Raw genomic sequence first — 25,066 nt, 5'->3', positions numbered from 1 at the left:
ACATGCATGGAATGTATAAGCTGGACTTTGCGTCCTTCAAACCGAGAGGCCATGTTTATTTTGTTTGACACATTATATAGCACCGAGAGACACTTCTTTTTTTATGGAACAGATAGTTTATTATTCATGATTGTGCAAAGATTAAAAAACTAATAATTTAATTCAAGTTAATTACCGATACTTGCTGATTGGTATCAGAGTTAACAGAGAAAAAGGGGTACAATAAAAGTGGTAACGTACGTCGAGCATACGTTGTACTATTATTTGTATGTGTATGTAAGTGTGTGGGGGGGGGGGGTGGTTATAACATAGGGTGTGTAGTATTTCTTAGATTGTTGTTTTCCTTGTCTGCAGTCTAAATATGACAACGTTTTGGCATATATTCCCCTTACCTCTACAAAAAGCACTTCTATTGCGCATAAATTGATACATATCTAGTAGCATGATTCGTGTGATGTTTTCTTAGGAAAATAGCAATCTAAGAAATAATACGTGGCCCTTTGGGTTATAACATACATTATAACAAGACAAATAAAACATTACATAGAGAGAGAGAGAGAGAGACAGACAGACAGACAGACAGACAGACAGAGACAGAGACAGAGAGAGAGAGAGAGAGAGAGAGAGAGAGAGAGAGAGAGAGAGAGAGAGAGAGAGAGAGAGAGAGAGAGAGAGAGAGAGTTTTGTTTTGTTTTTGCTACAAATTACACAAACAAAATACAAGTATATATTGCTGATAACGCGCGCATGAAATGTCATGTGCATTTTATCTCACTGCGATCACGTACACCAGGGTCACGCACACAAATAAACAGTTTGTGTGTTTGAATCTTCTCACAGTGATATCGATTTGTTCTCATAGGGACATAAATTGTATCATTTTATATGTTTGTGCATTATCAATGTATTTTGTTTTATGTAATTTGTAACTAAAAACAATACAAATGATACATCAAATGTGGTAAATCCACGCTATTTTTCCCCTACTTACAAGTTACATGTCTTCGTGACCTATATGGTATGGGTGAATATGAAAAGGCAAACAAAGAAGTTGAGTTTGTCTAAGCATAGACCGTACACGAAACACAGACCCTACACGCGTATGTTTCGTGTAGGGTCTATGGTCTAAGCCGAAGTAAAGATTGTTAACTATGTGTTCCTCCAGAACATACCAAGTAATGCAAAGCAGAGGTGTTGATTATTATTCAACAAAAAGACTTGGAAATGTGACCGTTGAGAAACTCTGTTAGTCTTATGCACGAGTCAATGTAATGCCCGAGGGACCCCACCTCGGGCGATACGGGACAAATGTGGGGGATTAGACCGTGTTTGCCATGAAACAATGCCCGAGGGGTGGGGCAATTGCCTCATATTGACCTCCCTAGTCATTTTCAAGGACGTAAAAGAGTAGTTGTGTGTCAGTCAGAATTTTTGAATGCGGTGGGGGAAATGTTGGGAGTTTTACTTGTTTTAGGTGGGGATTTTCCAGAATGTCTTGCCCCAGGGGGTGGGGCATTTGTCAAATTTTATAAGACTAATTTCCAAACCCCCCACTATGCCCCGAGGTGGGGTGGATGGGGGTTGGCATTGACTAGTGCATTACCTCGAGTACGATAAAGGTGATTTGTAATTTGCATATGTAATCCAGAAATGTATCAAATTGGAAATAAAATATCACGAACAAAAGCGAATTATTATGTCCGTTTCGAAGTCTGTAAATGACTCATGCTCTAGCTAAATGCGTTATTTATGTGTGTATATCTAGTTCAGCATTCCAGCTATTGCAGAAATGACGCCTCGTGATGGCGTCTGAGAGCAGAACAAGGTCAGTCACTTTCAAATCAGTAACGACATGCGCTGCCTAGCCTGTTGTTGCCATGTACAGATTAAGTTTCTGTGAAGCCCTCGCGCGACTGTTTACTGAGATGCCATGCGCTAATTCTAAGCAGGGGCGTTTTTCATCACAAGCAGACATAGATCGTTATTTTGGACTTAGCCACACTACAGAAAGCAGCTCATAGCACTGCCATCCACCTCTGATAGTGGATAATACTTCGAACTCTTACTCTACAACGTTGGTGTGTGAAAATACGGGGAAATGGCTGAACAGACCCTGAAAGAACAGATCTGCAGCGTCCAATTTTGGCGTGCCGTCGCTGCCGAGTTCGTTGCAACTCTTATTTTCGTCTTTTTGGGAGTTGCATCGTGTCTCGCTTCACCTGGCTTGGAAGTAAGCATAGTGCAGATCGCTCTATGCTTTGGCCTAGCAATCGCCACTATGGTGCAATGTTTTGGCCATGTCAGCGGAGGGCACATCAACCCGGCCGTCACTTTGGCACTGTTTTGTGTCAAAAAGGTTAACATTTTGGTGACAATATTCTACATCCTTGCCCAGTGTCTAGGTTCCCTCGTCGGGGCTGCTTTGGTTTACCTACTAGTACCGGATTCCCATCACGGAGGCTTTGGTGTCACCGACGTGTCTGTGGAAAATTGGCAGGGCCTGCTCATTGAGGTTGTCATCACTTTCCAGCTCGTTTTCACCATCTTCGCTACAACTGATGGCCGCCGCAGAGATCTTGGTGGGTCTGCATCACTCGCCATCGGTATTGCAGTCGTCATTGGCCATCTTGGTGCGGTGAGTGACTTCTCATTTTCTGTCTATGTAGAATACAATTATTATTATTATTAGTTAAAGCATCGACCTGAATATTTTATGACTATGTTCTTCCAGGGTCTAGAATTCCATGTGTTGATCTACAAGCACGTGAGGTGAATACATCATTACATGTAATATCATTACGGTGGGTATATATGTAACTAGCGATTACCCTACCCTCACTTTTCCGATGTCAGCGCTCATAAACTACGTCAGTTTGTTATTGTTGTTGTTTTTTGGGGGTGAAACCCTGTGACAGTAATTCTATAGCAATTTCATGCAATTTGTAGCCGTATTATATAAGAAGGAAATTATTACGAATTTACATATTCAGTAGAGGCAGTCACGAGTCTTTCCGGGCTTGAATATAGGATGTGAATGCCTATGGATCAGACGGTATATGAAGACAACTGTTGCAATTGATGTTTGCAACTCGGATCAGCCACGAGGTTATAAAGGTCTTATCGGTAACCAGTGAAATAAAATGCCGGGGTAAATGGTTTGCCATCACCGTCGTTATTATTAACATTCTTGCCTTGTCATCTCGATTAGATGTTTTCGCCCCGGAGATGATGTGACTGTATTTTTTATGTAATTGCTTATCATTGTAATTTAACCTTCGGTACACACTCAGTGAATACGTTAATTTGAAATGATGTTAATCATACTAGACTGTGTTGGGGGAACCGGGAACTAGGAGTGCAGAATAGTGGTCACTCCTTGTCGACTATGTAAATCAAGATTCACGTTAGGGGATCTGACCCTATCCACAGCCTTACCTGTACTCCCTAGCTGGAATACAATTATGCATGTTTTGAATAGTCGGTCCACTGTTCTACAGTAATACCAATATAGAATTTGAAGTAATTGTTTGTGACACTGAATAAACCTGCATATAGCGTTAAAACACTGTTCTTATTGTACACACAAATGCTACAAACTACTTAAAAAGCAATCTACGTAAATACGAATACATACCCAAAGGCCCCTTCCTTCGATTCGCTATCAGTTTGACGGGGTCTATCTAGTTATAACACAACTTGTCTCTCTAAAGCCTGATTGCCGGGCTACGTCCATGACTTCTTCCCGAGGGTTCCTAGAAACAACGTTGAGTCAGCATTTTATACAAATGGGGGTTGCACTCCAAGGTATCACGTTGCTTGAAGGTTGTTTACATAACTCAAAGTTTTGGTAATTCTTAAAATCGAAGTTAAAAAAACGTGATTAACAAAATGAAAAATGGAATGTAATTTTTTTGTATCAAGCGATGAATAGCAATAAAACGTTTTTATTTGGGTTTGCATAAATTATACCTAAGTTGTGAAGTCGACAAACGAGAACATCCTTATATCACGAAAATATATTTTACTACGTTTTGTTTATTTTCAATACTTGTGTCATTGGTGATGTTGAACGTTTTTTATTGGCATTCTAGATCTGTTGTGGGCGGGGTGGGTGTTGTGAGCTGGGTGGGGTGGGGTGGATGGAATGATTGAGGATTGAAAAAAAAATGTCAAGATATTAATTGTAAACATAACCGGTATACACGACTTGTTTTTACATGTGTACTGTGTATATGATAATAGGAACGTGTTTTCACAACCGAATTCCGCCACCAAAGATCATTACCAGACCGAACACGTCGTTCTGTAATCAACAACAAAAAATTTAAGCCCAATTTTTTATCATTTCATTTGCAGCGTGTTTTAGTCAATTATTATCAAATATAATATACATTAAAACAGGTCTTTGGGGTTGAAAATGTCGACGGGTTTAAAACTTTTGTTGTCTTATCTTAGAGACACGTATAATATGAATGCGTTCAAAATGTGCAACACGAAATCTCTATACACAAAAGAAAACGAAAATGTGTTACACACAGAGTCCAATGCAAAAGTACGATTCATAGACTAAGAGTGACGTGGTTCTATTTCTATTCCAAAAAGTCGATAAAATGTTTTAATCGCACAAATTAGCCTAGTGACTTGTACTTCACAAAACTATTCATCTAACTCCAAGCCCTGGTCTGCAGCAACAACAAAGTGTGTGTCGTTTTAAAAACGGTAGTTGGCCTGATCAAGTACCCTGTTACAAACTATTTCTTCATCTGCCTGATTTGTAGTATGTTAAAATTTGTGGGACTTTTTTATGAAGGCACGTATATGTAAGTTCCGTACTCTAAAAGTTTTATTGAGTGAGTAATGATTTCAAGTAGAGATTGATACAAGGAATCGTCAATATTATGACAAGATAGTATAAGAAAAAGTAAACTTTTAATGGGGATGTGTTTACATTGAAGCATCTTAAGTAATCGTGGTACTGTTGGCATGTTTTAAGACAAGACTTTGTGTGGTCGCTAATAATATGATGATATAGTTGGTAATTTACGTTTTGTGGGGGTTGAGGAGTTCAACGCTTACTCACATGTCTTCGAGTAGGCCAGCAACATCAGACAGTGTGTTATTTATGATAATTCTTACTATTGACTTGTGACAATCACGCCAGCGATCGAACGTTGGAATGTTTCTGGTCTTGCGAAACAAGTCATTTGGGGTATCGTTCTCCTGATCCTGCCGAGGTTGGGAGTCGTAAAGGTTACTGGTTTTTTTTCTAACGACACTGCCAATTGCCAACATCTCAGATAACACCACGATCATCGTTTTGTCGAAAGAACACACTCATAAACATTTTAATTTGAACCAACGACAAATTCTGTTCCCACTTTGATATGTTTCACTTCACTGAGAGCCTTGGCGCCTATTTATGAGGCTTTAGCAGCATCGTTCGATCAAAAAGGTTAACAGATATAACAGTTTTAATACCAGCAACACTTAGTGTTACCTCAGACAGCCAACACAGTGTCCGAGGTGCTATTCAAAACAATATAGTCCCCAAATAAACAATGTCTGTGAATGTTACATTGTAACTATCGGTCTATACCAAATACAATTATCATTTATAATTATTGCAAATAATTTCAAAGATGCTTCCACTGCAAAGAGCAGCTAGTCTGTTTTCAGTTCTATATTAATTTGAATATTAATTTGAAACGTCAAATTGCATATATTATTAATCATGACTGTTTTACCCGTTACTTTTGCACTCCTGTTTTCAGTGCTGTGGTAATTCCATAATGCTCGAATTTCTCGTTTGTCCTGATTCACTTTCACATTGATTCGGCTAGCCACACCCTGAAAGTCATTACCAGTTAAATTGTTGGTTATTGGATATTAAATTAACTTAATTAAATGTAAATTATCAAATTGTGTTTGGTTATCTTTATCTGGTGCGGTCATCATTGTTGGCCTTAATTGTTCATTAATTTTACAAATTGAACTCATTTGAATATTCATAGAGTAAATGAATGCAATTCCCACTGCAGCAAGTCAGCTGACAAGACGAAAATTTCCAAACCATTTCATGAGAACTTACGGGAATCAGGACAAGCTGGCGATATGAGAGTTATCCAAGGAATACATCAGCATCAAAGATAGTCTTCTGAGGCCTAAAACAATTGTTTGGTTCCAATTACCCGACCCCCACCTAGTTTTTCACTGCCGACCCAAAAGGTTTTTTTTACATATTCGAGAAAAAAATAAATAAAATCGTGTGGATTCAATCGACAAACTATTCATAAACGGTTAAAATTAGTTTGTAACGCCGAAAAATATAAAATACTACAACTAAAATAAGAATAATAATTTTAGCATGAACGGCTAGCCATATACCCTACCTATTCTAAAATTGAGCGTAATCGCCTAAGCAGACCAGGATAGTCAAATTAATGAAAAGTGATGACATGTTCAGTTGTAATGATATTATGTAGACTATAGACAAAACAGTGGTCTTGGTTGTATCATTGCCAGTCTCGTTCTCAGGCATTATTTTCTACTCTTGGGGAAAGAAAGCAGAGAGAGCGTTCTCCTGTTGCCGTAAAAGAGGGTGTGTATCGTCCCGGTGGTTTTACGACACTGCTCACCGCCCACATTCCCAAATAGTGGTCTGATCGTACATATGATCAGACATGGCGTCATGTGAGATCATCCTATCATTGACGTCACGGTCAATTAAGTATATGGGCATACAAAAAGAACTATTTTGTCGTAAAAAAACATCTAGGTCGCGTGCCGAAGACAATAAATGACAATACGGTATTTATGTCAGCCAGATAAATTTTCCATGATCTCTTGTGACGAACGGTTTAACGCTGGGTATTAAACAGACCCTGACACATCAATCAGGTCAAATTTAGCGGAAAAATTACACCGAGATAACTCAATATGATTAAACGCTGACATGTGGATTTGCACCTGTTTATCAACCTCGCCCATTTTCTATGGGGCGGCTATTAATTCTTATCATAGCCGGGAGGGAAAGTGAAGATCGCAGTCAGTAAAGCAAGCATTACAACCTACTTGGAATGCCACCATATTACAATAAACCATTACGAGTTATTCGATACGGAGTATCTGGTGGTCAGAACATTCACGGTATGTTTATAAAAAAAAACTTTACTCCAAGTCAACGAATACTGGAGACAGTAATCCCAGACAATATTGTAACAAAAGTATGAAAATAAATAACAATAATTGTAATCTGTATTCCAAAATTATTTACATTTCATACACATAATCTATGTTTATCTATTCGATGTTGTAGATTCGGTTGACTGACCCTGTTCCCACTTAAAGTTGACGCTTTATGACAGGCGAGACATAAAGACTGTGTTAGAGTGTATATACGGTACTAAGAGTGTGTTGACCACTGTGGGCACAGAATGTTATGTATTCCCATGACGATCGGATTGCTGTATTCAATCATATTAATATCATCTTGAATTTTGTTGTAGTGTCTTTAAGTATATATGGGTTAACAACCCTTTTTATCCGACATTTTCAACAGATTGGCGTGTAAACATACATACATACATACATACATACATACATACATACATACATACATACATACATACATACATACATACATACTATTACTAGAACATATATCTGCTCGTATAATTACTCATGCGTAAAGTAAATTTGTCCTAGTCGAAACTTGGTTTAATGTTACATGGATCAAGCAGTGCTAGACTAAAACTAGAATTCATATCAAATATCGCCTTTGACTCGGAAAATATTCAATCGCTATGTCAACGCAAGTGTGTTGTCTCAAGTCTTAAGACCTTCACTGACTTCCGTACAAATCATTCCCACGAACCTGAAAATACGTTTTTAACTAGGGATCTAAACAGTCACGTGTACGTGTACAGAATCTCACATGATTCTGTTAGATGTATATCTTTATGCACGTATGTTATATATTCAAACTCTTCGCGGTTATGTATTTTGTTCTTTTTCACAACAAGCGTCGTTGTGTCGTATTATTGTATTAAAACGTGAATAAAGGAAAGGGGGTTCAACCTTGGTTTTATCTTAGCTGCATGCCTGTCTTAAATATTCTTAGGGGACCCAGAAAAGTCACTTCACTAATCTTTGATCGCGACCTTGCAACATCTCTAAACTCGAGTTATAAAGTGACATGTCTGGCTAAAGTAAGAAGGTTGAGACATGTTGTACACTTGGGCGAGGCATTTTAGTCTTAGAAGTAAACCGAGTTATATGAGCTCCTAGTCTCTTTAACCCCTGTAAGGCACACAGAACTGCTGAAAAAGACCTTAGTGGGTCCCTAAGCATAAAGCAATGCAGCCATTAAGGACTAATTAAACCTTGACTTTATTTCCCTTCAACTCAACACGTCGGTGATATAACTACTGCGATGACTCCATCATCGACAACTTTCGCACTATCGAACACTAGTGATACAAGTGTGAACAGCTGACTAACCAAGAATGTACACCCAAATTCTGTTCATGTACATAAAATTACCAGGAGCGAGGATTGAATTTCCCCAAATAAACAGGCCAATAAATCTCTATGAGACTGGCAGTAAAACTGTAGAGCAATAAAGTCTGTATATATCCCGTGAATTGTTCAAATACACCACATAATTATTATATATCCCCTATGTACCGTATAATTCAAAGTGAAAACGTGAAGCGATGTATGTAGCTAACTATATTCTATTTCTTGGATGTGCGTGCAGGTCTACCGTTAGTAAGTTCAGCATGTGTATATGTACATATAGCTGCTACTGTTTATAATCTCACCTCACACTTCCTATTCCATCAACACAAATCGTCCGTTCTGTGGTTTTTCAACATCCTGCCGAATTAGCTGACAATATCGTATCACTTACATAGATGTATTTTAAGTTCACAGAGGTTACAAATGTGTAGCCACTAACGACGTGAAATGTACAAAACAGCTCTGTGAAAGATAAATGTGGGTGGATGGGTGGGTGGCTGTCTGTCTGTCTATATATATGTGTATGTATGTATGTATGTATGTATGTGTATGTATGTATGTACGTACATCGGGCAATATACATGGTGTAATATCGTGTGCAATAGATCGTGTAATATACATTGTGCATTAGACAATATATATATATATATATATATATATATATATATATATATATATATATATATATATATATATATATGCATGTATACATCGTTATGTAACTGTCAATCTGGAAGTGTTTTATCTCGAAATATATGTAACTGTAAACTGTAGTACGTACAGTAACTTCTACGCCGTTAATTAACGTCCGGGAATCAAAAGCGAGTAATCTGTTTAGTTCAGGGTTTAGTTCTCACTAGTACAAACAAAATTAGCGTTACTTTCACTTGATGATTCAATACTCCGCCATAACACATCTCGAACATTTTGTATTCAATGACTGAAAATAGTAAATATAACGTTAATTTCAATCAACTGCCATATGCTGATTTAAGGACCTCAGCCATAACTAGAATACAGAGATGTCGCTGGAATTCTTTCGGTAAACAAAAATTCCATCAACACATAAAATAATGTCACCTCATAGGGCGGGACCCATCTGGCATGATCATATGGGTATTAAACGTCCAACACCATGTGTTCTATAGAGATAAATCATAACAGATATTGAATGTCAGAGCCTTGCCCTACGGTTTAGCTAGAATTTCATTAAGTGTCCCACTTTCTGTGTCATGTTAATCCAATCGTTGACAACTTAAGATGTGTTGTAACGCCCAGTTTAATGGGAGATATCAATGTCAAGAGAATTGTCGATAGTATCTTATATGATGGGAAAACACGGTACTAATTTCAAACTTTTCTCCCCTGTCGAGAAACAGTCTGTGATGGGCAGAGATATTGATTTAGGCTGACGTCGAGGTCATCATAAGGTCGAGATTTAAACAGAGTGAAAGTCTCAAAGGCTTCAAAATGACATTTGATACAATTGAAAATGCAGATACACGAATCTGGTAATAACATTTCAATAGGAACTCAAATGAAATTGACATCGAGTTACATCTGTACTAAATTGATATGAATATTATGTAAAGGGGCATAAGTTGAGTTTGTAAGTTTTTAGGGGTAAATTTGCTGCATTTTTAGATATTATCCCCTACTTTCTTCGTTCGACCAAGGAAAATACGAGTGCCCTAAGCGCTGTCACCACGAGTCGCTAGAGATGAGTCGTGACGAAACACGGTATTCGGGGCCAAGTACATAAACGACTGGGTGACACAGTTCAGTAAGGTATACTAAATTGTAGCCTGGACTCTTTGCTCGTAGTCAGTTGTTGTGAAATAGCCCAAATCATCTACGTACATATGCATAGAATCTAGAATAACTACTATGAAACCCTAATTATGCCATCAAGTGTACTAACAACGCCCAAAAAACGAGCTTGAATGCGGTCGAGGGCATGAATCGAAATTTACTCCATATTAATTAAAATAGATTAATAAAGGTCTTTAAAATGTACGTATATTCGCCCGTCGAGTGAAAAAAACACTGTGAAGTCTAGATCTGTATGTGTCAATTTCAATCATGTCGTGCAGGAAAGACAACTAACTGCCACCCTCCCCCATCCCTTCCATTGCTTTTATCATCTTCTATCAAATCTGGATACTGGATACTATAACGCAATAATTCCTCTTAGATATATCAATACCTCTCATTAAAACTCCTCGTAAATCATATACATTGTGAAACCTTATCAGAAACTGTAAAGCGATGGTATAATTTCATATATCTATTACAGACCTATGTAGTTTTGATATGACGGCCGACTGTGAAGTCTTGTGAGAAAGTTTAGTTCACTTGTATTTCAAATGCCAACCAACAGTATTATGTCGTTAACATGTTTTATTTAAAGACATAATACAGCACATGGTTTTATTTGCAAATAAAAAGAGAACCAAAAATTGAGACACGATTTTCTGTGTTACTCAAAATAAGAATAAATAATAGAATAGAAGTTAGTGAATTGAGAGCAAAAATAAAGCAATCTCATTCTGGTGAGAAGTGGATTAAAGTCGCGATCTTGTTTTACTGGAAGTGAAAATAAAGAAAGGAAGCGCTAGACCTGTTACCTCGGCAACAAGGACGTAAGAATACCTTTCACCTAAATAGGATTAGTAACTAAAACCGTTTCCTCTGAGAAAAGTAGCATTTCTCGTTTTATCAGCTTCCCCATGGCACGATGCTGAATCCATCCAATAGATGGACAAACAAGATCTCAAGTAATATATACATTGCATTCTCACTGCCAGATTATGCGACAAACGCAACTATTTTGGTTCATAAACTAAATGCTGCACTAGCTGCAACTGTAACGTGTTTGGTTTTTTAACTGTTTTATCATATGTTATGATGTAATCGTAATATCATGCAACCCTGCACAGTACTGAATCATCAGTTGGTAAACATGTGTGAAACACTACACATAGTATGTTGTAACATATCCAATCAAATTGATTTTAGGGTCCGCACCCAAAAAACAAGCACCCCCGCGGCCCAATGAATCACGATTTCAACTTATTACTAGACTATACTACTTATTGAAGATCTCTATGTAACTTCTTGTACAATGTCTATTTTTATTTTCATTGTTGGTCGTTTGATCGAGAAAAAAATAATACCCCAGTAACAGCTAGTGCAGGTTAAAGTCGTCCGATAACAAATGACAGTGTTACAAGCAATACTCATAGGATAACGCAGTCAACCCCCACCTCCGTCCCCCATGTTTGACTTAAGTCTATAGTATAAACCAGCTTTTCATAGATGCAAGGCAACATGTACTAGATATTAAAAGCAAGCTATACACTAAATGTACTGTATCGTCTGTGACAAATATATCAACTTGGACACTACTTGAACATTGTCGGAATCACGTCTTTGCACAATGCTTAGCGCTATCACAGATCAGATAATATAGTTTCCCATGTTTTGTCAACTTTAGACTTGGTGGTATGCAGTTTAAATTGGATATTGTTTACGTAGGGCAATACAAGAAGATGCCTTGATGCCAGTGAGTTAATAGAATTACATCAGGCACTTAGCTAAACGATCACTCCCCGCTTACTATAACACTCATAAAAATACCTGTTTCTAAAACAGTAAATAATCATCATGGGCAATCTTGGGATAATTTTCCCCTTTCCCAGCAAACTAAATACGTACCGTCAGTTTGTTTTTCTTTTGTGTAGACATATACAAAACATGCCTATATGTTACAAGAGTGTCGCTTTAAAGAACATGTTATATGCAGTCTATGTACAACATCTCAGACCAATAGTGGTCCCTGTTAACACTTATTTTCCGTTTTACCTCGTCCTCTGTTGTCTCAAGAAAAAAAAAACACTTTCTTCCTGAATCATTTCCCATTTCCCCTGCACTCCATTATTTCCCTTTCATTGCCTTCATTTCCTTTTCCTAAGTTTTCCACAAGTCATATATCATCAGTCGTTTTTGTAGATGGCGTTTCAGTATAGTCGAATCGCAATTCATTGATACATTCCAGATGTTTCTTCAGTTATTTGCTAGTAGTATTGTGTACGGACACAGGAAAATCGTTGGTCTATAAGTTATTTTCAGCAATGTAGTTAATGACATTAACGTTCAGGCATGCCAAGAGTTAAACCCAATTTTGGGGTAAAGGCTGTAAAACGATTTGCATAAATTGTTCTTGATCGTTAACCTAAATATTTTTCGTGGGTGGGGGTTATAGTTTACTACTCAGGTGCCTGGGGATTTTACAACCATGAACTTGTTTCTTTGCTAATTCCTTTCTATGCAAAGATAGAATGAGTTGTAGTAATTACTTACTAGTGTCGTTTAATACTGTATACTTTTTTTCTGTATTTAAATGACTATTTGCCATCATATAGCCTACCTATCATCACTATATGGAGATATTCAAATACTATATGACAGCTTGGCTGTTATGATACGTGCCTTCGTCGATGTTTTTGTGTTAAATTGTTTTGTTGGGTCGATATGGCACGTAGTTGTGTTATTTGATCGAAGCTATATTTGTAATCAATTTATGTGCAGGTAATTGGAGGCCACTATTGTTTTTGTCTTTTTTACCTCCTGGTTGCATATGATATACGACTTGTTGATATTTTGTTCTTCAATAATTTATTCAGCAATTTTCGGAATATTTCCTTTTACGAGAGAAGACAAACGTAGACTAAACACTGTCAACCTCGAATTTGTAGCACTAATTATTCAAGATATTAGCTGACGGGTACAAATCAAGTGACCCCTATCAATCTGACTCTGACCTTTGGTGACAGCCGTTCAGAGTGTGACAACGCTCATCATATCAAGAATTTATGAAATTCTATGTTTTAATCAATGTAATTGGCGAATCATAAATTTACTGTATTGACATGGCAGTGGAAATATTAAACTGAAATATGAAGTGCACAAGTTTTACTCATAATGCTATTTTTACATTATTATGAGATAGCCACAATGGATGATGTCGATGCATTGACTATCATGTATTGTAGCATTATATTAGGCCAAAGAAATGTTTCTGGTCAGCACGCATCACTTAAATACCCGCGCATCTGTCTCTTTTTCTCATGTTTGTCCAACCCATGCAGTCTGAAGATCTGGAGAAGAAACACAAACTAACCCTCCCTACTTCAGTGAAGACAACTGCACAGCCATTCATGAACAAGCAAATGACATCTGCCCCCACATACACACTTGCTCTAAAGTACTAAATAAAAAGAACAGTAACTGTCATATACAGTAGATTGAGTGACAGGTTTGTTGAGAATAAATAAAAAAAATTTGCGTCGTCGCACCACTTTAGACAAACTGTCCTGTCCATAAACAATTCTCTTGTTTTTGCTTTAAGCGACCATTTTCTAACAGAGGTGTCATTTTTGTCATTCGAAAATGGTGCAATATTGAGCTTCAGGCCTTACGATGAATTCTGGATGTGAAATAAGACCACAGTGAAAATTACTATTTTGCCTCATCTTGCTTTTGTTTTCGATGCTGAGCTTACTGGTATTTTTAGACATTTATGTGAAAATAAAATAAACGAGGTACCTGTAAAACTGAAACTGCTCCATTAGAAAATAATACTGTTTAAATTCACCAAGGAATACAAGCAAACGCTGTGTAAATGACACAATGATACATATTGTGCATTTACCTTGGAATGAATTGTCACCAATTAACTACAAATAAACATTAACACTATGGTATCATTAACATTTCAGAGTTACCTTCCACCCCCACCAATCCCATCCGACCCAAACCCCCACCCCATCCCCACCCCATAATTACGACTCAAACAACGTCCATCTACAATTTTGCTTCCACACGTTGCGCCCTGCACTCATCGATCATATTCACGATGACAGTTATTCCAAACGACCTTCACCTTCATACTATCACCGCGCGCGCATGGTATACATTACATATGGCGGGCAAAGGTCAACACTTGACTCGTGTCTAAGATGGACAAGCACAAACACTTTACAGATGACAACTACATCGTTCATCTCAATAATGTGATCCCGTGACGTGCTGAATAGACATCAGGAGATTTATTGAATGTTTTTCAGATTCAAAGACGTTGTATTCATAGTGAATAAATATTTATAACCATGTGATAAAAAATGTATATATTGGACATATTCTCGTAAGGGAGTAGGGGTTAGTATAATTGATAGAGGTTGCCAGATCACAGCACATGCTATTTATGACTGTATATACATGAGATAAACTCTCAAGGAGGGTATGGGTTACTACAATTAATTGAGATGGTCAGTTCACTATCAATTTATTTATGCATGTATATATAGGACATATTTTGTTTAAAGAGAGAGAAAGTGTTTCTATCAACGATTTAGGTTGTCAGTTCATGAACAATTTATTTCAATATAAACGATTATTATCATGTCCCTGTTCATATTTTATTATATGTTGTTTTCACCACGACGTTTAACGTCGTCTCATGCTTGGTTGAACAAGTGTATGGATTCTTTCATCAGTCAGTCAATAAAACAAACATACAGACAGACAGACAGGCAGGCAGGCAGACAGACAGCTGACAGCCAGGCAGACACAGACAGAGACAGACAGACAGACAGACACACACACACACACATACACATACATACATACATACATACATACATACATACATACATACATACATACATACATACACACACACACACACACATACATACATACATACATACATACATACATACATACATACATACATACATACATACATACATACACATACATGTATGCAGACAGACCGACAGACAGATAGATAGATATATAGATAGATAGATAGATAGATAGATAGATAGATAGATAGATAGATAGATAGATAGATAGATAGATAGATAGACCTTAAAACATGTGGGCGTCACTGTATTTTGAAACTATTAATTTGTATTACGGTATTACAGTGGTTAATATTTAGTCTTTGCACTTCCTACTTACACCTAATAAAGTGTTCACTGCAGTTAGAGATAGCCAAAGTTTGCTTTGGATGTCTTTGCGTGTGTGAAATATAACCCTACCCTACAAAAATAAGACTCGTTCGATGAGGATTGTAAAGTAAAAGGTGGTTGAACTGGAGTTGAGGAAAATATGTTGCTTACTGGAGGCAGAACATATAAAGTACCTTAGAGTCTTACTTTCAAACCTCTTGTGCTCACTTCGTAACGTTTAACTTCCACTGGTGGCTCAAGTTACCAGGAATGTAAAGAGCTAATCGACGATAAGTAACACATGAGAGTTGTAATGGAACCATGATCAGTCTGGTGTTGACTTCCTCGCTACAGCAAAAAGCAAAGTCTGCTAAGTCTCCCACAAGGTTTGATTTGGTACGATTCCAAAACGTTCATTGAGTACAACGAACTGTTCAAATAGCAGTGAACAACAAAACGGGAATACGTTGCTTCTACTAGTAATCTGTTGTAGCTGAGATCAGGAGATTGGTTGAACCACCGATTGAATGAGTCATAGATATATACAAAGACACTTAATCATTATGAATGCAAATATGTGTATGAATTTAATCTTAAAAAATCCATACAGATTGATTCAAGTGCCTGTGGATATACAAGACAGGCGAAATACTAAAATTTACTGAGACACAGATTTAGCAAGCGGACTTCAACAAACGCTCATTTACATCAATATCAAACTTACGTAATAAATAAAGTCAGAGATCATCGTACCTTGAATACTAGTTACCCAAAAATAACCACATTCCGCCCAACATACGATACATCACATTCAAGGTATGTTGAATTGCAAAAGATCAAAATATTTTGACGACAGGTAAGGGGATACTTAAAATGTAATACTGTACAGTAAGTAGTTGAACAAACTAAAACTTTGTCAGTGGGAGAAGTAAATAAATCATGCCATCATAGGATAAATGGGTTTAAAATCATACTATCATAGGACAAATATGTTTGTATGATTGACCATCAAGCAAATACAAATGGTCTAACAATCAACAAATCATGACGTTTCATTTGTCAAATTGGCATAATCGGGGGCTCTTGTGCCAGACTCTAGTATGTAATACCGATTGACCTTTAACCAAGATTGCCAAAAATGTCGAATTTAAACCCAAATTTCGAAATACGATATTTTGAATGGTAAGAGTATGAAGTTTGGGATGCGAAATTGAATCTAGCTACTACAGGTAAACTAGGGTTAACAAAATCACGTTTAAAGGTTTCCAGGCTAATTTTATAAGTACTGTTGGTACATTTTTTCTATTCACACTTCGTTTGGAGGGACGAGTAGTCTGTGAAATTCAAAGTAAACACATCAGTCATTTGTAAACAAATCGTATATTGACTGTAATGGTCACATTTAACATCATTTGTTTATCGCCAGGTTTTTAAGTGCAGCGGTCATCTGATTCACACAATCGTGTGGACCTCGGGGGTCCCAAGCTACATATACCTTGCAAGTACGTACGGCTGTATCTGAAATATATCTAAGCAGCAATCTGCGTGATTTACGAAAAGACCTTTTCCCCAAGTGAACATTGGTGTCATGCAAATATGCCAAATTCAACATGGTAGTCGGAACTTTGGGTGTATAAAAATCGGACATCGTGTTTGTTAACAATCTAAAGTACGGACATACGTACCTGAGAGCCAATCAACTTCAAAAATGTATTCAAGAGCCAAAAGCCAATGGGTTGTATTATCTTAAAATTCACTCATTTCAGGAACGGTGGTTTTACATATTTTTTCATGATTGAGTTTGGTATACAAAACCAGGGTTGGTCTACATGTATCTCCATGCATTTAAAGTACGTGTTATTTAAATGGTTTAATAAAGTAAGTAGGATACCCGGTTGAGTGATCAATTAGCTTCTAGTAGAAATGTATACAGTCAACTTGGAATTGTTTATAACAAACCACTCAATCACCCGGTGACCTGTTACTTACTTCGTAGAAGCAAACAACACAGCATGTACGGATGAGTCGCAAAACTCAATTTTTGGCTACATAACAATAAATGACTATGCAATACCAATACAACGTATACATAGCCCTCATCCCAAGTTATCCGTCATATTTTCAAATTTAATAGCAGGGGGCAGTTCTTCCATTGAATTACCCCCCCCCCCCCCCCCCATCCCCATTTGAAACTTTGGAGAGTAGCCACCTCCAACCCCGGCTTGCTGTGCATATTCTCAAAATATATTGTAAACAAACGTGAATTAGAGGTCTAGAGAAATGTCTAATATCTGTATCTGTTTAGTGTCCGTATCGTTAAGTTATAGATAACTCGATCACACATTCGAAGTTTTACACATTACACTTTTGATCGTGGCAGCTATAATAAATTTACCAACTAAAGAATCGGCTTGGGCATAAATTAACTTTACACACACTAATGGGATGACTTTGAAATATCGGACGACTTAGAAATAAGCAAGCTGTATGATCTTGAGTAAAGTCTTCGTCGTCTTAAGGTTACAATCTTGTATGTCCCAAAGTTTACCTAAACAAATGTGTAACATATTGTTTTCCTGACTGTGACTTTTTGTTGTATAAATGTTTCAATAACTGTCAGTCTTACGGGTCTGTAACGTGATCTAATGTTGAATTTTGTAGCTACTGTATACGTTGTCTCAATATTGTCCCCTTGTATGTTAACAACAATTACTTTCCAGCATGGTTAGGTCAGTACGGGTTCTAAGCTTAAGTAAATATTTCTAACAGTTTCTGTAACTATAAGGTCTCAATGCCTACATCATAGGCAACAGACAATTAGACAGACGGTCATACTTGCAGACGGGAAGATATGCAGACTTACTGACAGAAAAATAGGCGGATGACTGTAAAGACGTAGAGACATACACAAAGAACCAATCATATACATACATACATACATACATACATACATACATACATACACACACACACACACACACATACATACATACATACATACATACATACATACATATATACACACACACACACACACACACACACATACATACATTTTTGTACATACATACATACATACATACATACATACATACATACATACACGTACCTATATATGTATGTTTGTGCGTGCTGGCAGGCAGGCAAACAGGCAGGCAGTTTTACGTGTGTATCATACTATTATTGTTATCCGAATCAAACAGAGTAAACATGGCAATCTACAGCTATATTTAGCTCTAAGGCCTGGGGCATGAGACTACTAGCTAGTTAATTAGTTGTCATACTTTTCATACATGAATGAGCGATTGAGAGTTTTAGATAATCTTCAATCTGTGTGAGTATAGTCTTACATAACGCTTAATTAAATTTCTCTCCCAATTTCCGCTTTTGCAGTCGAATCTTTCAATCATCAATGGCCGTACACGACTTACAATGTAGATAAAACTGTCTATTTTTGACTCACAACAACAGTTCTCGAACTATAAACGAGGTTCATAGTATTCAAATTTTCTGATATTTTGTGTTATATGTTTCGTTGGGTTGCGTTGGTTGTTTTGGGTTTTTTTTTTTTTTTTTTTTTTTTTTTTTTTTTTTTTTTTTGGGGGGGGGGGGGGTCCAAGGAGTGGATTTCGAGTATTGTTAATTGAAACCATACTATTTTCTTTCACGAATCCTGAGTTTCGTATTTGCTACAATTAGATACAATCCATAGATCAAGTAGAAGTTAAATTCAAGAGTGTCGTTTTAAATCAATGAAAAATTGTGAATATTATACACAACTAGAATTTCAAAATACTCTGAATCTATATTATATGGCTGTGCCAGTGTAGCCAGTAGTCACCAAGCACAGGGTACCTACAGCAACCTTCCCAGACACAGAAATATATATATATATATACATATATATATATATATATATATATATATATATATATATATATATATATATATATATATATATATATATACTGAAAACAGAGTTCCTCTATTGGAAATACCTGTTTTTAAAATACTAAATTTACTTCCATAAGTCTTCCATCCTTTCAATCATCGCAGCTGCAAATTATGGTAGCCCCCCCCCCCCCCCCTGTCAAGAATTGTTAGTCTGTGGACATGGGACAATGGGTATCTGCTGTACTAAGAAAGGGTGTTTAATACCCCGGTTGTGACGTGATTTCATATCTGTTTTTTTTATCTCCGTCCATATTTTTGTCATTATTATATCGACATTATTTGTGTAACTTTCGTATCTCTATTTAATTTTACCACTATCAATTTGCTACCATTTCCTCTTTCTACTCTTATTATATAAAATACAATTTGGGCGAGGTTGTGTTGTGTCAACGGGATATGTAAAGTGTTGTCAAATAAGACAAAAATTTAGAAACCCTCCCAGTGAAGTAAAATATATGAATTGCTATATGCAACAAAACAAATAATTTTTTTCTTTCTCTGCAGGTACGATTCACTGGTGCTAGTATGAACCCAGCCCGTTCCTTCGGTCCAGAATGCTTTATGGGTAAATGGACAAATCACTGGGTAAGTATCATTATATTGTCTAGTCTTGACACCCCCTGACAAACCTAACATTTAGTCTTGTAAATAATACTTGCAAACAAAGAACTAGTTGTATGCCACATGAACCTATTTACTCACCACTGAAAAAAAGGATCTTACTTTTCATTGAGTATGAAATGTTCTTTTTTGTCGTTTAGTGTTGGTGTTTTTTGTTTTTTTGTTTTGTTTTGTTTTAGTTTTTAGTTGTTTTTTGTTGTTGTTTTTTTGTTTTTTTTGTTTTTTGGTGGTTTTCTTTTTGTTTTGTTTTGTTTGTTTGTTTTTTGTTTTTGTTTTTGTTTTTGTTTGTTGTTGTTTTTTTGGGGGGGGTATTCTTTTATGTTGTATTTTTTTCGAGCCAGCACTGAATGCAAAATAGCATGATCATCATCTTCAAGATATATAACTATAATGATTAACCCTTCCATTTCAAGTCTTTTTTGATTGTGGAAACCATTGTGCATTTGAAGAAATGCTCTTTTTACGCCATGAAATAATGACAAATATCATAGAGAAAATCATAGAATTGTACAAAATTGTGTACTTACTTTGCATTCGAATACATGCAAAGTACAGGCTCAACTGGACTTTATGTTCGTATTGTGACGTCAAAAGTGTCTCATACATATGCAAATTCAATTAGAGAACACCATTATGAACTAACCAAGTGTGGAACAATTGTCCCTTATTTTTAGGTTAATGTACTTAATTATATTAAATGCTAATTATATATATATATATATATATATATATATATATATATATATATATATATATATATATATTATGGATAATTAGTACAGCAAAACACAAAAATAAATCATTGACAATCATTTACATATATATATATATATATATATATATCAATGATTTTCAATGCTTTCTTTCTGTTTTGCTGCACTAACTATCCTCTAATCTTTAGACTATGGGCAAATTTAAATTCCGATACATATACAACAAGATAAAATGACCTCGCTGTGTGCATCAAAGTGACAGAGCACTTATATAACCCATTTACTTGTAGAGCTAACCTTGCAAACTGTCCTTTATCTTGGCAATTTGACATTCCTAAACAGAAAGAAATGCAATTATACAAGTTGTTTAACTACAAATGCTCTCGTGTTTGTCCCTGTAAATTATGTGAAATTTCGTCACATTGTTTATCTGTAGGTTTACTGGTTAGGACCAATTCTCGGTGGTATTCTTGCTGCCTTCCTGTATGAGTTTATCTTCGAGCCAAGTTCAAGCGTACAACGTCTCCGTGACACCTATTCCCCACGTAAAACAGGTAACGTACCAATGGATGAGGTAGAAGCCGACAACAAAGAAGAGGACGTGGCTTTGAAAGAAGTGAACGATCAAAACGGGAAATAGTGTGTAGACGATCTTCGTTGCTGATGTCATTGTAGAGATAGCCATCTCTACCAATCAAAATAGTCAATGTATACGTTGCATGGAGCTGTAACCACTTGTATCAGAAAAATCCACGTGCCGTGTAAATCGATTCAGAGATCTTCTTGAAACGGAGAGCCAGATTTCACTGCATCATATGAATATGTAAAAAGTAACAATGTGTATTGTTGTTATTGAAAGTTTGAATGTCGTAAATGTTAGGAAACATTACTTCCCGAATTTTCGACTTACACAAATGTTAAACCATACAGAAAGCATCTGCATGAGAACACACACTATAAAAAACTATATACGTTTATTACACGCACGATACAGATAACATTATACAGCAGACGAAAGTAACATGTGCAGGAACGAAAGTCAGTACGTATACAATTGTGTTTGTCTCTTGTGGCCTACTAATCCATATACATTGTAACAGAATCGTTGCACGTGTCCCTCTCTTGCAGAGAGTAATTTACTAAATAAGGACTACTTGAAAGACAGTACTCGTCCCTGTCATTATTTTGACAGACAAAACAAAAGTATGCATCCTGTCATTATTGTACACTTCGAATAGACAATACCATGCAGACACATGCAACAATTGTATGACAATGTATATGAATCGCCCTCTGCAAGATGAAGACACATGCAACAATTGTATTACAGTGTATATGAATTCCCCTTTGCAAGGAATAGACACAAGCAACAATTGCATACTTTCCGACTTGTTCTTGCACAGCTTACATTCTTCTGCTGTAGATGTGTCATGAAATTCAATTTATAATCACTTTGAATTTTTAATTTGATTCATTTTCAACACTTTTATATCGTAATGTACTACATTATAAAAAATCAAAACATATAGATTCGACATGATACACAGAAAAACATTTATATTCTTACATTTATACGAATAAATAATCACCAATTTCCGGATATCCGGTTATTTTCTATTTTTTTCCTTAAATATAAATTAACTTTCGAATAGTTTAAACAATCACACGGATAAAATTGTGCCTATAAGCCTTAATCCACTTAACCCACAATTATATTTGATAGAAATGCGGATAACTTTTTTTTCTGAATTGTTAACTTTAACTTTAACTTTTTTTTCGATAAATATATATGGAGCATATTTTGATTCCATTCGAAGACTAACACAATATAAAATGTGCCAAAAAAACTAAGCAGTGAAATAAGAATTTCAAATTAAAAGATTTCAAACAAGAAAGGGTTTGCTCATAAAGAGCCTATTTAAAATAAGATTAAAATTCTTCATATCTTGAAGCCCAAGTTTTCAACGAATTCGTGAGAATGATATCAATGGATTGTTAGGCCAAGCAACAATAAAATATGTAAATGATGCCAATTATTTCATTGTGTCTAGTGTTTTGCCGAGTGTACGCTTATTTATGTAGTTCAGGAAAATGGTGTGAAAATCAGAAATGTTGATGATTAGCGCACAAAATATAGTTGTCATTAGCTCAAAACCTTGAAATATTACAAGAAAAATTAAATTCAGTCCATACCTATTTTGAAAGAATGTAATCAGAAGTACGCAATTTATTTTGCTTGGTCTTACAGAGAGCAGAGCACCCTTCGTTATTTCTTCACTTTTGTCTTTACTTTTATTTGTTTTACATTGTTGGAGGGGTTACTGACCTATCACGTGTTCTTTATACGTCGACTGGCTTCTTGGATGTAGATTGTACTTATATAAACCTAATTATAATATGAAATATCCATCGAATAATATTTTTTTTCCGTCGAAATTTTGAAAGTTAGATCATGTCTCACGATAAGTGTCTTCCAGGGACAATCATTTGCATGTCTCACTCTCACCATATCATATGGTATATCATATCACGTGACACAATCTATTGATCCTCGTGATTTAGAGGTAGGGTTCTTACGTCAGTTATGTAGAATGCACTTTTTACATCTAAACATGTTACAACGGGAGCAAGTTATTCCTAAATAATCCTCGTCTGGCTCGATGAGAACATTACTAACATTGTTACAGGGTACTTTTTGGCTCAATAAAAATGTTGCCAATATTGCTACATCTTGTCTTCTGGCTTGACAATTTAAATACAATTGTTACATTGTAATCCATTGACACGTCTGGAAAAGTATACATAGTTACAATGTATAACATTTGGCGACGATCTGCCAAAATAACATTAGCACATGCAACAATCTATTTTAGCTCTGCCATGCAAACAGTATAAAAGTATATTTAACATTCTGATTTTAACCATGCCAGATGAAATGGAGCTGACCTTAATCAGCCTTTTGTTGTTCAAAGCCAGACGATAATATGTTACAATGTCAGTATGATTTTTGCCAAGTCAGATATAAGATGTAGCCGTGTTATTTTTTAGTAAGAGATGTGTTGAGCCAGACGACGTTTTTGCTCCAAGTCACTTGTTTTCATTATATTTAAATATTGTCAAAATGTCATTAAACTTTAAGAATTTTTTTCAGCGATTTTGAACTTGAAACGCACTATAAAGAGACATTGACCATGCCGAAGTAACTTGTGATAGTAATTGAATTTTGTTAGGGCGTAGTCTAGGAGCCTCTATGTTTTTTTTGTAACCAGAAGACGTATGTTAAGGATGGGTACTGCACATTGCACACACAAAAAAAATGTGATTTGTTAATATTTGTCTAATTTTGTCGTTAAATTATTAGGTAGAGGTAGTTTCAAGTTATACTTATTGTTGTCGTAAGCTTAACTTTGCTGGAATCTGTAGTTTAAATATCAATAAACATGAATATGAAGTTTAACTTAATGTGTCATGTATTGGGTTTCATGCTATGAGTTGATGAGTGGAACGTTTGCTGTTTTTTAGTTTAAGGTAGAATCAGGAACATATTTCCCTGAAAATCAAAGCTCTTCAATTCTCTCCAAACTTTGCAGTAACAAGCTTGTCCTTTTCAAATAATAAGGAAATTGGGAGGAGGGTGGGGGTCATCGCCTTGTTTTAAAGGATATCAGCAATCCTTTATTTTTGGCAAGTTAACACAGTATATACGGCGGCCATAATGGATTTTAAAATGGCCATATTTTAATATCGTTTTTGACCTCTATTTCAATTTGTTTGACCGCAGGGTTTTTCAATTGATTTTATCTAAAAATATGTTGAAGTTTACTTGACCAAAGTAAAAGCGCAAATTTAAATATTTTTAAATTTATTTCTAAGGTTCGTTCTACGTTAAAGTGACAGTCTGTGCATATTTTCGGCTTATTATGTGTCGGTGCACAAAATGCAAATACGCAACACAAAATTAATATATCCAGCTGATAATCCATGCCCATGCAAATAAGAGAATTTGGAACCGAAAGTTGGAATTATATAGAGCTACCAAACGATTTTTTATTTCAAAAATCATTTACTTTATGAATTAGAAAAAGGTTTTTCATGTATCAGTGTGAAACAAAAATAAACACAAATGCTTAAAGTTACAGATTTTGCTACGTTAAAACCTGTACTAGCTGCAACTGGGACATTTATTCATCAAATAACCAAATATCAATTCACTAAAAATTAGTTAATTTAGATGATTTCGTG

The 25,066-nt window shown here is 36.0% G+C and overlaps 1 protein-coding gene across 1 annotated transcript; it reads left to right on the top strand.

Moving 5' to 3' along the window:
• Positions 1 to 1,870: 1,870 nt before the first annotated feature.
• LOC144437550 (aquaporin-4-like) lies at positions 1,871 to 24,270 on the top strand. The gene is made up of 3 exons (XM_078126507.1): positions 1,871 to 2,635; positions 19,995 to 20,075; positions 21,261 to 24,270. Exons 1-3 carry the CDS (start codon positions 2,099 to 2,101, stop codon positions 21,462 to 21,464), a joined length of 822 nt encoding a protein of 273 aa, XP_077982633.1. The 5' UTR covers positions 1,871 to 2,098; the 3' UTR covers positions 21,465 to 24,270.
• The last annotated feature ends 796 nt before the right edge of the window (positions 24,271 to 25,066 follow it).

Source organism: Glandiceps talaboti, chromosome 7 (genome assembly GCF_964340395.1).
Source record: "Glandiceps talaboti chromosome 7, keGlaTala1.1, whole genome shotgun sequence".
Taxonomy (NCBI): domain Eukaryota; kingdom Metazoa; phylum Hemichordata; class Enteropneusta; family Spengelidae; genus Glandiceps; species Glandiceps talaboti.
The sequence above is the reverse complement of the archived record's forward strand: the minus strand, read 5'-3'. Positions and strand labels throughout refer to the sequence as shown.

Excerpts from the sequence above, each read along its gene's own strand:
- LOC144437550 (XM_078126507.1), top strand. The coding sequence starts at position 2,099 with ATGGCTGAACAGACCCTGAAAGAACAGATCTGCAGCGTCCAATTTTGG. Across the intron at positions 2,636-19,994 it reads TCATTGGCCATCTTGGTGCG|GTACGATTCACTGGTGCTAG; the intron begins GTGAGTGACTTC and ends CTTTCTCTGCAG. Across the intron at positions 20,076-21,260 it reads GTAAATGGACAAATCACTGG|GTTTACTGGTTAGGACCAAT; the intron begins GTAAGTATCATT and ends GTTTATCTGTAG.